This window comes from Protopterus annectens, chromosome 8.part0 (genome assembly GCF_019279795.1).
Source record: "Protopterus annectens isolate FY-2018-M chromosome 8.part0, PAN1.0, whole genome shotgun sequence".
NCBI lineage: Eukaryota > Metazoa > Chordata > Ceratodontiformes > Protopteridae > Protopterus > Protopterus annectens.
The window spans coordinates 200,134,112-200,146,754 of record NC_056741.1 but is presented as its reverse complement, the minus strand read 5'-3'; the positions used below and the strand labels follow the sequence as shown (position 1 = coordinate 200,146,754).

General features: G+C 38.6%; 1 protein-coding gene across 1 annotated transcript in view; it reads left to right on the top strand.

Moving 5' to 3' along the window:
* Window positions 1–12,643, top strand: part of LOC122808699 (alpha-2-macroglobulin-like protein 1) — a 1,234,219-nt gene that overhangs the window by 957,914 nt on the left and 263,662 nt on the right. The window contains exon 22 of the mRNA XM_044079685.1: window positions 8,342–8,396. Coding sequence (XP_043935620.1) covers window positions 8,342–8,396 — 55 coding nt within the window. The remainder of the gene's footprint in view (window positions 1–8,341; window positions 8,397–12,643) is intronic.

Sequence of the window (12,643 nt, the reverse complement as noted above, 5' to 3'; positions counted from 1 at the left end):
TTTTGCCCTCACCTATTGCTTTGCTGACCTTATCAAAGAGGTCTACCAGGTTGAGTAGACATGATCTGCCCTTAATGAAACCAAACTGGGTTGGGTTCAGTGTCTGGATGTTTACTATATCCCTATTGATCATCACCATGATAATTCTTTCCATGGCTTTACATATAAGACTAGTGAGACTTATGGGTCTGTAGTTTCCAGGATCTGTAGATGGCCCACCTTTGTACAAAGGGATGATCGTTGCCTTTGTCCATTCATGAGGCACCAAGCCTGTTGGAGGCTACAATTAAATAGTAATTCCAGAGGCCTTGATAGGTCACGTCTCATGCAATTTATAAGGCATCCTGGGATATTTTCTGGATCCCTTGATGCAGCTGGTCTTAGAGACAGCATTAAAGACCTGTTCCCTAGTGATTGTAGGGGGATTTATATTTGAAGATATTTCCTGAGGGAAGGTTGAGAGGGAGAAAGGAGTAAAGTTGGAGCTGAATTTATCAGCCAGAAGGTTTTCTACAGCGTCTGGCTCAATATAGCTGGTTCCATTTACAATGAGCTTTGCATACAATTGTGTATTGCCTTTAACCTTGCCGACATAACTAAAGAATGCTTTGCGGTTGCTCTTGGCCTGGGAGACCAAACTAACCTCAAATTTGGCTTTGGTACTCTTTATTTGTTTTCTGAGTTGTTTGTTCAGTTTGATGAATGCTTTTATCCTGTTCGGTGCTGCAGCTCCTAATTTGTGCCATGATTTTTTTCCTTCTGTTATATAGCTAATTGATTTTGTGATTCTACCAGGGTGACTTGTTTTTTGAGTTAGTTCTGTACTTCTTCCTGGTGGGTACAGCTGCCTCTATGAAGCTATTAAGATGCTTGTTCAGGGTTTCTGTGAACAGTTCTGCCATGAGACCCTTCCTCTTGCATACTGTTGCTCTTCATACTGCTGTTATTTATTGTCATATTATTCATTATCTCAGGGCTGGTGAGGTTTAGAAGTCTGGAGTTCTTCGAGTTGGGCTCTTACACCCGGTACAAGGAAGGCAATGTCTTTATTTGTTATCATCTTGTCATCTTATGCAGGACTACAAACATGATTACCAGCTCAGGCGTTGCCTTTGGTGTCTGTACAGCATTCCTTGGTGTGTCTAAACATCTGATGTGTGGCTTTAGTATCCTAAAGGCTCATTCAGTTCCATTACTTATCAGTCTGTATATCTCTGACTGAAGAAAGAAAATATGCATTGTTAGCTGCGACTGTTGCATTATGCTTGCCTTTAACTATACATGCATACAGTTGTCTTTGTTCTGCATTCACCTATGTGTTGTCCTTCTATGATTCATATGTTATAAACCAGTGCATAGGTTTTCCAGACAGGGAACAATGTTGTGATCTCTCATATTCATTCATTTGCTGTAGATGAGTTTGGCAAGTGACTGAATGCCACCCATTCTGGTTCATTAACTGATCACCATTGAACAGGTGGGGAGGATGGAGAGACATTATTATATGAGTAAAACCAATGGCTGCAAGTATACAGGAGAGCTGCCGGACTCCATAGAACTTTTCAATGCTTACACATTGCTCACGTGATGTTGATGGCCTTGCAATGCATTACAGGAAAGGACTTGTTTAGAATGTAACAGGCTGTTGTTTGAGGCATTCTTACAGTGTTACCCATAAGGCAAAGTGATACTTTTAAATGAATAGGGTTACCCACGGGCTGTGAAAGGCTCTGCCTGCAGCACACCAGTTCCGTGCAACCATCACCTGCTCCCTGTGCATTAGGAACCTATTGATAACCTTCTGGTAAGGATCCACTGACTATACCTAGCATAGCATTGCCTTGTGTAGGGAATGCAGCAACTGGTGACAGCTCCTGTAGCATGAGTACATTTAATTTCAGAGTGTTCACAGTACTAAAGTGATCCTCTCTGATAAGAAACTGAAGCTGAAGTAATGTCTGAAAATAAAGTTCTTCACAAATCTTTGCTTTTACCTTATACGGATACTACACAGAATCATATGTTTGTGGATTCAGACATGGTCATATTTCTTTGGAGTTGCACCTTACCCCATACATAAAATATTTTCAAATCCACACCTTTATATGTAAATACATTCTGTACATCATTAAATCTTGACTTGTTTTATGAGTAAAGTAACTCATATTTATTTGTTTCAGTATATGCCCATAAAAACAGAGGTTAATAATATATAACTTGTTGGTAGTTGGTAGTATCCTGAGCAGATTTATTTAAGTTGTTGATGACAGTATTTAGTTTAGTATACCATTTGCTCCATCTTTGTTTCCAGGAGAGGCAGGAAACTATATCCCTTCATTCTGTATCTAATGCACCTTTGAGGGGTTACTGCACCATTAGAGGCCAGACTGAAACAGATATTCTGCATCTACACAAGTCCAATATCTTCCATCAATCCAAGAACCAGAGGTCTTAATGCTCACCAACAGATAAATAAAACATGGTGGAGGAGCAGGTTAATAATGCAGAATCTTCCATACCTCTGGAATAATGGTCATATGAGATAGTGGCCTGGAAATATCTGTGAATCTGAATTTATGACTGAGTTTTATTTCTTCTTTTATGATACAGTTCATGGTATCATGAGCTTTGGTAAATATTGAGGATATAAGCATTCATGGAAAACAGAGAGAACATACATTTCTTTGTACAATATGTAACATGTCTGGCAGTTGTTTGATTTCAAATTATTTTGAAAAAATGGTGCTCTTAATTTATGGACATATTTATTTGATTTTAATTGGTTTACTTAGTGGGAGTTTGAGTAGTTAACACCCTCGCCAACATTTGCATTTAAAATGCAGTTTAGCTGTGAAGTTGTTTTACTCTGTAGGGGACAGACATGGTATAGCCAGTTCCTATGACAATATAGTAAATACTCTAATTAGGATATGAACAATTTCCTGTTTTGATTGCTTTTCTTGGATCCTGTTTATTCGGCATGCCAAACTCCTATCCCGTGTGACTTGAACAATGAAAAGTAACACACCATGGAATTTGTAATATGCTGTGATATGCATTTTTGATGTTTAAATCAGGATTCACAAAAGGAGCAGCTGCCATTATCCACTCAGCAGAGAAAATATTTATAAATCACTCATTTTATTCTTGCATTTATGAAAGCCAAGTTCACTTGCCATGTTTTTTTTTTTTAATTTGATGATAACTAAAATGATACTAATGGGATCAGAAAGTTCATATTTAATTACTGTACTTCCTGGAGACAACGATGAAATAACTGAAAAGCACTCTAGATGCAAAACTTATTCTAGGCCAGTGTGTTGTGTATTAAATCATCTTTCTGTAAGACAATACCTTAGCCACTGCATTAATAAGGTATTTGTTCTTGATATGCATGTGTTGTATGAGCAATGTGTGGAGAACGTTGCTGCACTAATGTGTTTTTTCTCATGCTTGCTAAGATACTGAGTAATCCTGAAATATCCTTCTACATATACAAGAGGGAGGATCTACTTATATTCACACTGTAAGATGAACATTATCCAGCACATAATTACTGCCTGTTGCATTGTAACCTACTGTCTCTCTCTCCGTTTGATAGCAGATAAGCATAACACTGTCACAAAGTCCATACAATGTCCTGCAACACATCTGATTAGCATACACTAGCATCCCCAGTTGCAATGATGTGTGTGTAGTTGATAGAATATCTAGTCTAATAGTGCTCATCATTAAGTCTAAGTAATTTGGTATTGTGGATTGCAACCCTTAACATTTTATGATAAAGGTGTATGTGTGATTTACTATTGTCATTAGAATGTCTGTGTTATGTTTCATGTATGACTTTTATGTGTTTGTTGAGCTTATGGCTTCTTGACATACAGGTAGATCATCTGTTACAATCTGATGTGTAAGTAGCATTGTCTTTGCATGTTTCTGTGTATGAGATTATGAAAAGTCTTATACCCTACCACTCTGAGCATTTTTTCTAATTGAAGGGGGGCTAACAGTGAGACTTTGAGGTAATAACTGGTTTCATATAGCATATTACCTAAGAGTCTTTGTCTCATAGCTATAATAACATTCTTATGATAGTTATATAAGTTCACTATACATTCCCAGGTTAAAGATGTACAACTATAATTATAGTTTACCTTTCACATGTTGCACAGATTTATAGCACAGTCACAGTATGCATAATACATGTTGAAAACATCTACAGTATATTATTATTGTGTCATATGCCCCCCTTTTTAAATTGTTTCATTGTATGTTAGTTTACCAAATGCATACTATTATTTGTTTGTGACTTGTCTGTATAAATTTTATGTATCTTGGCAGTGAGCATTCAATTGTAACAAGAAAACTGCCATTCTCTGCCAGTTTGCCTTGTCTAGCTAATTTTGCAAAATCAGCTTGTTTTTCCAGAAACTAGATATTCAATGTACACTATGCACAGACCCCTTTCAATAAGCAATAAAAGGTATGATTTGTATTTATGTGTTGAGTATATGCAATAAGTTTAATTTTTGATGGTAAATTGTGTGCTTGTACAGTGTATGCATAATATACTGTACATCAATATATTGGTATCAAAGTATACTTTAGATATACATTTGGCTAGAGTTATGTTAAAACAACATGTGCAGAACATGCATCTGACAAAGATGTATGGGTAATATGCAAAGTATAGCTGAACACATCTCTGTATCCACATGTAAGAGGTGCAAGTCAATGTATGAAATGCAAAATCTTAGAACTGCAAACCCACGAGTCAAAAAAAAAAAAAAAAAGTTTTTACATTAGTAATACCATAGTAATATAAGCAAACATTACCAAATATGCAATACCACTAAATGCACAAGTTGCTAACTAACAATAGAACATATTATTATGTTATAATACTCATTGTCCAAATATTTTTATTAATGAATACACCAAAATTCCATAGCAACCATTTATTGGTAAAAATCCAATGATATATCATAAATATAAGATATAATAATAAACCAATACAACAATAATATAATGGCCAGCAGCATGAATGCACTCGCCTTCCTTGACAACCAGGAACATTTAGCCCTACTGTTCACTCTGAAAACACCAAAAACACCAACAGCCTCTGAAGCAGTGTCTCACAACTCACTTCTGTATGTCCATTTACCTAACAGAAAAAGGTGTAGAAGAAAAGACAGTTAAATCAAACCCCTCTGCCAACCAGCCTGACCTTGCATGCTGACCCCCCCTCTTACATTACCAGTCCTTAACCAAATCTTTCAGAAATAAAGATAAATGAATGTTGAACAAGTCTAGACCAAGGCTAGGCCTGTGTCACTTAAGAGAACTCTATCACTCCTGTACCAAGTAGCATCCCTGTCATCAAAATCCTTGTGTTCAGTCACATACAAACCTAAGTTCTTCAAAACCCTTGCCACTCTATGAATGGCAATGTGTCTAGTTCTCTCAAAAGCCATAAAGCTACCTGCATGCCTCCAAACAGAAAAATCATTTCTGACCACACTGTAGCCATCTGTGAAAAACTCTGCTTTAAATATAATAAACCGATGGCAGTCTTTCCCAACTAGGCTACTTTGGGAAACTGCCAAAATAGTTTCCCCTAAATCTACAATCAAAATACAAGATAACTCAAACCGTGCCTGCAACTCCTCAAATTTCCCAAACAGCTCCTGCAATCTAAGTACACAAAAGTCATGCCAAAACACTTTCTAAATGATTTTATCCAAACCTAGTATAGCTGCACCCCATAGAATCATCACTCTATTCTTCAACCAGATAACAAAGGAGTGCCCCAACAGAACAAAAGATTCAGCTGCAAAACAAACAAAATAACAACTAAGAAACATGCCTATCTAATGTAAGATAAAAAAGCTTTAGAAGACCACTTCCCAGCCCTAGGAATTAACTCTACAGACTTACCTTCCTCGGCCAGGTTAGAAGCTCTCCCTATTCTAAAAGAATGTGCCAAGAATCAACCACCATCAATATCCTGACATTTCAAAGCAGCTAATAACATACCTATAAATTGTGATGCAACAATCCTTCTACCAGTACCTAAATGAAAAAATAATCGTCCATCCTACCACCTTGCAGCTTCCTCAGTTGCCTAATCCAAGGCACTTGACATAACAACCATTGACAATAGTATTACTTACAGACCCTTCCCCAACGGTTTAGTCTTGGATTTCTGCAGCCAAATCACTACCTCAGAATCAGTAATACAAATGTCACTCCTCTTCTAACACCCCCAGCACTTCTCCAACTCTAAATGCCCTCATGTACATAACTACTGGCAGGGCTGCCCAAACAATATATAATCAACATGACTAAATGCCAACATAAACAAACATCTGAGCAAGCTCCAAAGCAGTTACCTATTTAATGGAAAACTATCCACCCTTGAACCCTGAATTGTCTGTTAACCTTTAACCAACATAAACACCACCTGCACCTTTGTCAAATCCGTGTGACCTGCCAAGCTTGCAGCCACATTCAAAGCGGCCAAATACATTTTAATTGATCTCACTGCCTCACACAAAAAAACAATGGTGAACAAATTACCACATCACTGAAGCAATTCACCACTTCCTCTGCTCCAGAGGCAACTAGCTAACAAACCTAGAGTATGCTGCAACTCTTGCATTGTAAGTCTTCAAAGTAGAGCCCATCCAAGAATTCAGGATCAGCCACCCAGCTACACTTCTCCAAGAGTCCATATCTCGATGGGAAACCACAGGATCTTGCCTTGCACTGGAGACTAGAGCATGAAACCTGTGATACTGAAGATGAGGAAGTCTATTAGCTGCAGTATTAACATGCTGAGGAACATGCCTGGTTGAAAAACTAAAGTTAATTAACAAACTCTGCAACATTAATTTCCTTACTGCCACCAACACCAAAACTGACTTGTTAACATTCTCACCAACACCAGCACCACAGTTTTGTTATCAGCAAAAAGTTAATCCTTTTGTTTTACAACTTTTCCCTGAGACTAATGATGCTGCCCAAATCAGCATAATCTTCAAAAATGTTATGTCCTGTCTCCATACCCCTAGCCACTCTTCTGATCAGGGTGCCGCAAAACATTCCCCATCAGAAATGCCCATGTTAGGTGCTCCCTTAATGTATATTGATTTTTGTTGCATGGTGATGACAAATTTGATAAGCAGTCAATTTTAATTATTTTACTAAATGTATGCCATTATTACTCTAGATATGAGCCTGTGAGATACTTAAATGGTAATTGTATATCCATTTTTATTTAAAAGAGAAGTATATGTTCCTGAAATGAGTATGCAAATTGTAGCATTTTGTACTGATACTTATATTGCATTGTCTTGTTCAAAAGCATCTTTGTTTTACAATTAATTTCATTTTATTTATACTCATAATGTTAAAGTTGCAGGGGATTTTTGAAAAAAAAAAACAGATTATAGTGTGCTGTTTGATTTTTTTAGATTTACTTTTTACTTATTTTTTGTCTATAACAACACCCACAAAATTATATCATGCTAGGTATCGGGTAACAATTTCCATGTAACTGCAAAGCAGTGTGGGTATGGAAACCTGCTTATCTCTTAGAGCTGCAGCTGTCCTATTTATATTGTGGTTTCACTACTACATAATTGCACATTAGTATTCTTTCTACAAGAGCTAGTTGACAACTTGTTTTTCTACGACATAAGAAACTAAAACTGATGCATTCAGGATGAAAATATAATACCTTATACCTTAAGTTTGGTGATCAGGCATTGTGAGTTCAGTATTCCATGATGTCAGTGCAAGCATAATCTGCTCTGAGAAAAAAAATCATCAGGGGACCATCATTATCAACAAAATAAAATGAAAAAAAAACATACCTTTTACACATAATTTGGTGTTGTTTTATGATAAGGAGGTTATATCTAACTCCATAGATTTTTTTTATTTACACTTGTGTCAGAATATGACCAATACTTTTGAATTACTATTCTGACTGAGTATTGGTGTTGCACCCTGCTGTCTGCTAATATGAGTAGCACTGGTCATAGTTTTTGCATGTTAGTTAAATCTGACCTAAAGAGTCAGTCCTTTAACCACAGGTATCTGTGTCTGAAGATGAGAACCACCTTTAAATATTTACAAAACCTCTATGCTTAAAACTGTGCAATCAGAGGATGATAATAAGAAACAAATGCATCTCAAGACTCTTTCTCATTTGTAAGAAAATTAGTAATATTAATACATGTCTATGTTATGTTTCTGCTACTATCGATGGCAGACAATATATAAAATATTTACCTAACAAGGAACTCAACATTGTTATTGTATTTTATTTAAACAGGCAGGAGGAATCCTTGTGGCATTATCCAAGTCCTCAATTGTATGTTTAAATTCTAGTAAGTAAACTATTTACATTTTTGTACCAAAGTAAAAGTCAATTTTGCTCCAGTTCTGGTTTATTGATTAACTCTTTTTATCTAATGTAGCATTTTACACTTCTGTGATTGATGCTCAGTTAGATGTTAGTAGTATATCTATATGTGTATATATTTATAAGTTAGGTTGCATGCTTAAAACAGGCCAGAGTATTTACTGTTTGTGTTTGTACTGCATATACATTTCAGAAATCCCCTGAAAAATAAGTCTTTTCACTGCCGACTACTTTTGCAAAAACTGCAGAACAATTGCTGATTATTTTTACTTGTTTCTAATCCCCTGTGCATATAAATAGTATATCTCATAAGCTGTTAAAGACTTGGTAAAGAAATGTTTTATGGATGGTATCTATTTAGGACTGTATTCCAAAAGGCCTTAGGCATGGATTAACATACCAAACTGAACAGTTACTCTGCTCCTAAATCCAAAAGGTGAGGGACTCCAGACCCCATTCAATGTATGCTATAGAAATGGTGGTGTCCTATGTCTGATTTCAAAAGTTAAATTTGGTTTACCTCACTGAAATAATTTGGTGTTGCTCAGTAGTAAAGTTCAACAATGTAAAGGAACACCAAACGCTTGTACTCCTTTGTATGTGAATTTGATCTGTGTAACTGTGTGTGTGTGTGTGTGTGTGTGTGTGTGTGTGTGTGTGTGTGTGTGTGTGTGTGTGTGTGTGTGAGCATGCGTGTGTGTGTGTGTGTGTGTGTGTGTGTGTGTGTGTGTGTGTGTGTGTGTGTGTGTGTGTGATTTGTGTGTGTAGATGCATGGGATGGGTGGTGCATGTGTCATACACCACTAGGAGTGATGTTATTTATTTATTATTTTTATTTTACATTTGTTAATCGGGATTGTCTGACTGAGCCAAAGCCCTTTTTTAGCAGAGGCCCGGGGAGAAAAACTTCAAAATATAGTTACGAAATCACTAGGGGTCATTTCCATAACTCCTTCATCTTCCTCTCTTAAAACCCAGTTGCCTCATGGTTTGGGTGTCTTTTCAGGCTTGTTGGCTGTTGGTGAAGCACCCTCCAAGAGGAAAAAACGCTGAGAGAAGAAGGGAGCCACTTTTGAGATTTTAAGTATTTTTTCTCTGTTTATTTGCTAAGTTTTTCTGCATAGCTGCCTAGCTTGAGCATTTTCTGGCTTGTTAAACTTGATTTCTGTATTAGTAGCTGTATTTAGAGCACAACCAAAAGCTGTTTGCTGAAATTCCTGTTTGCACTTAATTTTAAATCGTTTTTTTCTTAAAACGTGCATATTTTCTGTCCTTGACCTAGCACTCTTGTGTGGGGTCATTTACTGCACTGTTATAACTTGATATTACTTGTGAACCTCTGCTAAATCTGTAAAAAACAAAAACAAAAAAAAAAATCTTGCTTTTTTCCCACTTTTCTGAGAGTTAAAAAAGTTCAGTTACAGGCTTGCTGTTCCTGAACTGTTTGAAAGTTTCTGTGAGGCCATTTTTGCTTGGGCTGGAGGAGGGTCTCTCTGTTGATCAGTGGCAGTGACTAACATTGAGCAGCTTCCCTGCCCCCCGTAGAGGTGGTTACTGACTTGAAACTGTAGTTTTATTTTCCCTTTTGGGTCTATTCCTGCTTCTTTCCAGCCCCTGCTATCAAGCACGCTTTAACGTGCTTTAGCGCGATTTAGCGCGGAGTTGCCACTAGAGCAGCATCGGGCAGCACCAGTTAAACAAGGTTAAACTCTTTCTGGCTCCAGAAAGTCTGTTCTTCAATTTTTCCCTTAGAACTGCTCTGTTAGGAACCTAAACAGTTTACAATTACACTAAAAAGTGCAGCACTTGTTCCAAATAGCTTTTTCTTCTCAAAAAGCTCAGCACTTGTCTTATAAGCATATCCCTTGTCTTATAAGCATTCTCTTTGCAGGTCAAGCACTCCTATATTATACAAATCTCTCATTAGCAAAACCCCCCAGGAGTGCCCACTTCCCTGCTAAGCCCACTACTTTTCTGTCTCATACCAACTCATAATTCTTTCTAGCATGTCGAAGGGTCAGATGCTGGCGTCCTCTCCTGCCCAGTTGGTGAATCTGGGAATTCTGAGACAATGTTACAATTGTCTCATGTACACAGACAACCCTCTCCTCCTCCCACGTAACACTAACACTTGTGAGAGATGCAGCTATTTAGCCAGACTGGAGGCTGAGCTCTCTCAACTCAGGACTGGCAAGACCAGGCAGGAGGAGAAGGCAACTACACACACCACAATACCAGTCTCACATAACTCAACCACACCACTGAATCAAACACATAAACACACTAAGACATACTCGGAGGCTCTGAGTAAAAATTTACCTAAACAGCAGAGGCCTCCAAAGCAGACACCCAAGCAACTGCAAACTCAATACACCACACAAACAACACATAAACAACAAAATCAGTGTGCAAAGCAGTCACTGCCCTTAAGGCCAAATACAACACCAAACATACTTGTCATAGGTGACTCCATAGTCAGACACACTGACGTCCCGCTCACCAGACTGAGTAAGGAGAAGGTCACAGTAAGCTGCCTGTCGGGCGCTAGAATCCGCCACATAACACAAGCACTCAGGTCTCTCAACAGCAGGTACAAGTACGACTCAGTCATTGTCCACGCTGGTGTCAACGACCTGAGACGCACCTCCTTGGACTACATGAAAAGAGACATTGAGGAGCTCTCTGATTATGTAGCCCAGGCAGGTATGACCCTGACCTTGAGCAGTATCCTACCTTCACCTAGAATGATGCCACAATACAGTGATAAGATGATCAGCTTTAATAATTGGCTTAAATTCTGGTGTCATTCAAAGGGGATCCAATGTCTGTCTGCCTGGGATGACATGCTGGACAAGCCACGCTGCTTCGCAAGGGACGGCTTGCACCTGTCACCCCTAGGCTTCCGGATATTGGCAAAGGCTCTTGCCACCCCATAGTGCGCTTTTTAGGCAAGGCTCAAATTCTAAACCTACCACCCTAGAACACAAAAAAGTAAAAAAACTAAGGGTAATGCTGCTCAATGCCAGAAGTCTCAATCACAAGATGCATGCACTCGAGGCCCTTCTCAGTATGGAGAACATCGATGTCTGTGCTGTGACAGAAACCTGGTTCAAGGCTCCTGAGAGCACCCCAGCACTAGCAGGTTTCACCTCATATCATGCGTTCCGGCTCCAAAATCCGGACAACACCAAGAAAGGAGGGGGGGGTGTCCATATTCATAAAGGACACCCACACCTCAAGGTTGGTGGCAACGCACGATGCATCAGAGACCATCCAGGTGCAATTAACCATAGGCAAGACTACTCTGCAATTTGTAGCATGTTACAGGCCACCCTCTCAAACTCAGGAACCTCACATGGCCTTCCTGAAAACAATGGAGGGGATAAATGTATCTCCAAACACCATCATACTAGGTGACTTCAACTACCCGAACATAGACTGGGAACACTACTCAAGCCCAAACACTCTAGCCCAAAGGTTCCTGGAGTTCATAAACTCAAATGCCATGGAACAACTAGTCACCATCCCCACAAGAGGAGAAAACATACTTGATCTCATCATCACGAACATGGGATCAAAATGTTCAACACCGGAAGTATACCCCTCACTGGTGAGATCAGATCATAAACTAATCTCGCTGGAGGTCCTCATCCCGCCCCCACCTGAAATAAAAAAGACCACAGTGAAAAACTTCTCAAAAGCCGACTTCACACTTCTAAAAACTAATGTGGTCTCCTTTAAGGCCCCTGAGCCAGTGGTAAACATTACTCAAACCGCTGAATCACTTACAAATGCCTTCTACCAGCACCTACAGGACTGCATGGATCAGGCAATCCCAAACAAAACTAAGACTCTTTGTACCAAAGGCAAGTGTCCAGTCTGGTGGACCCCAGCCATAAACAAGCTCTACAACAAAAGGAGGAAGCTACTACAAGATAGAGCAAAATCCTTGAAAGGTAAGACACCTTTGATCATTATAAGTAAAAACTAAGAGCTCTCATAAAATCATCCAAGGCAAATTTTGAGAGAAAAATCGCCAAGGACTCAAAAGACAATCATAAGGCCTTCTTTAGCTATGTTAGAAACCTAGGAGGAAACTCCCAGATATGCTCAGAATTAGTTCAAAATGATGTGAAGATTACTGAACCTACACACATTGCCAACATACTGGCTGACAGGTTCAGTGCAAACTTCTCCCACCCAAAAGAAGAG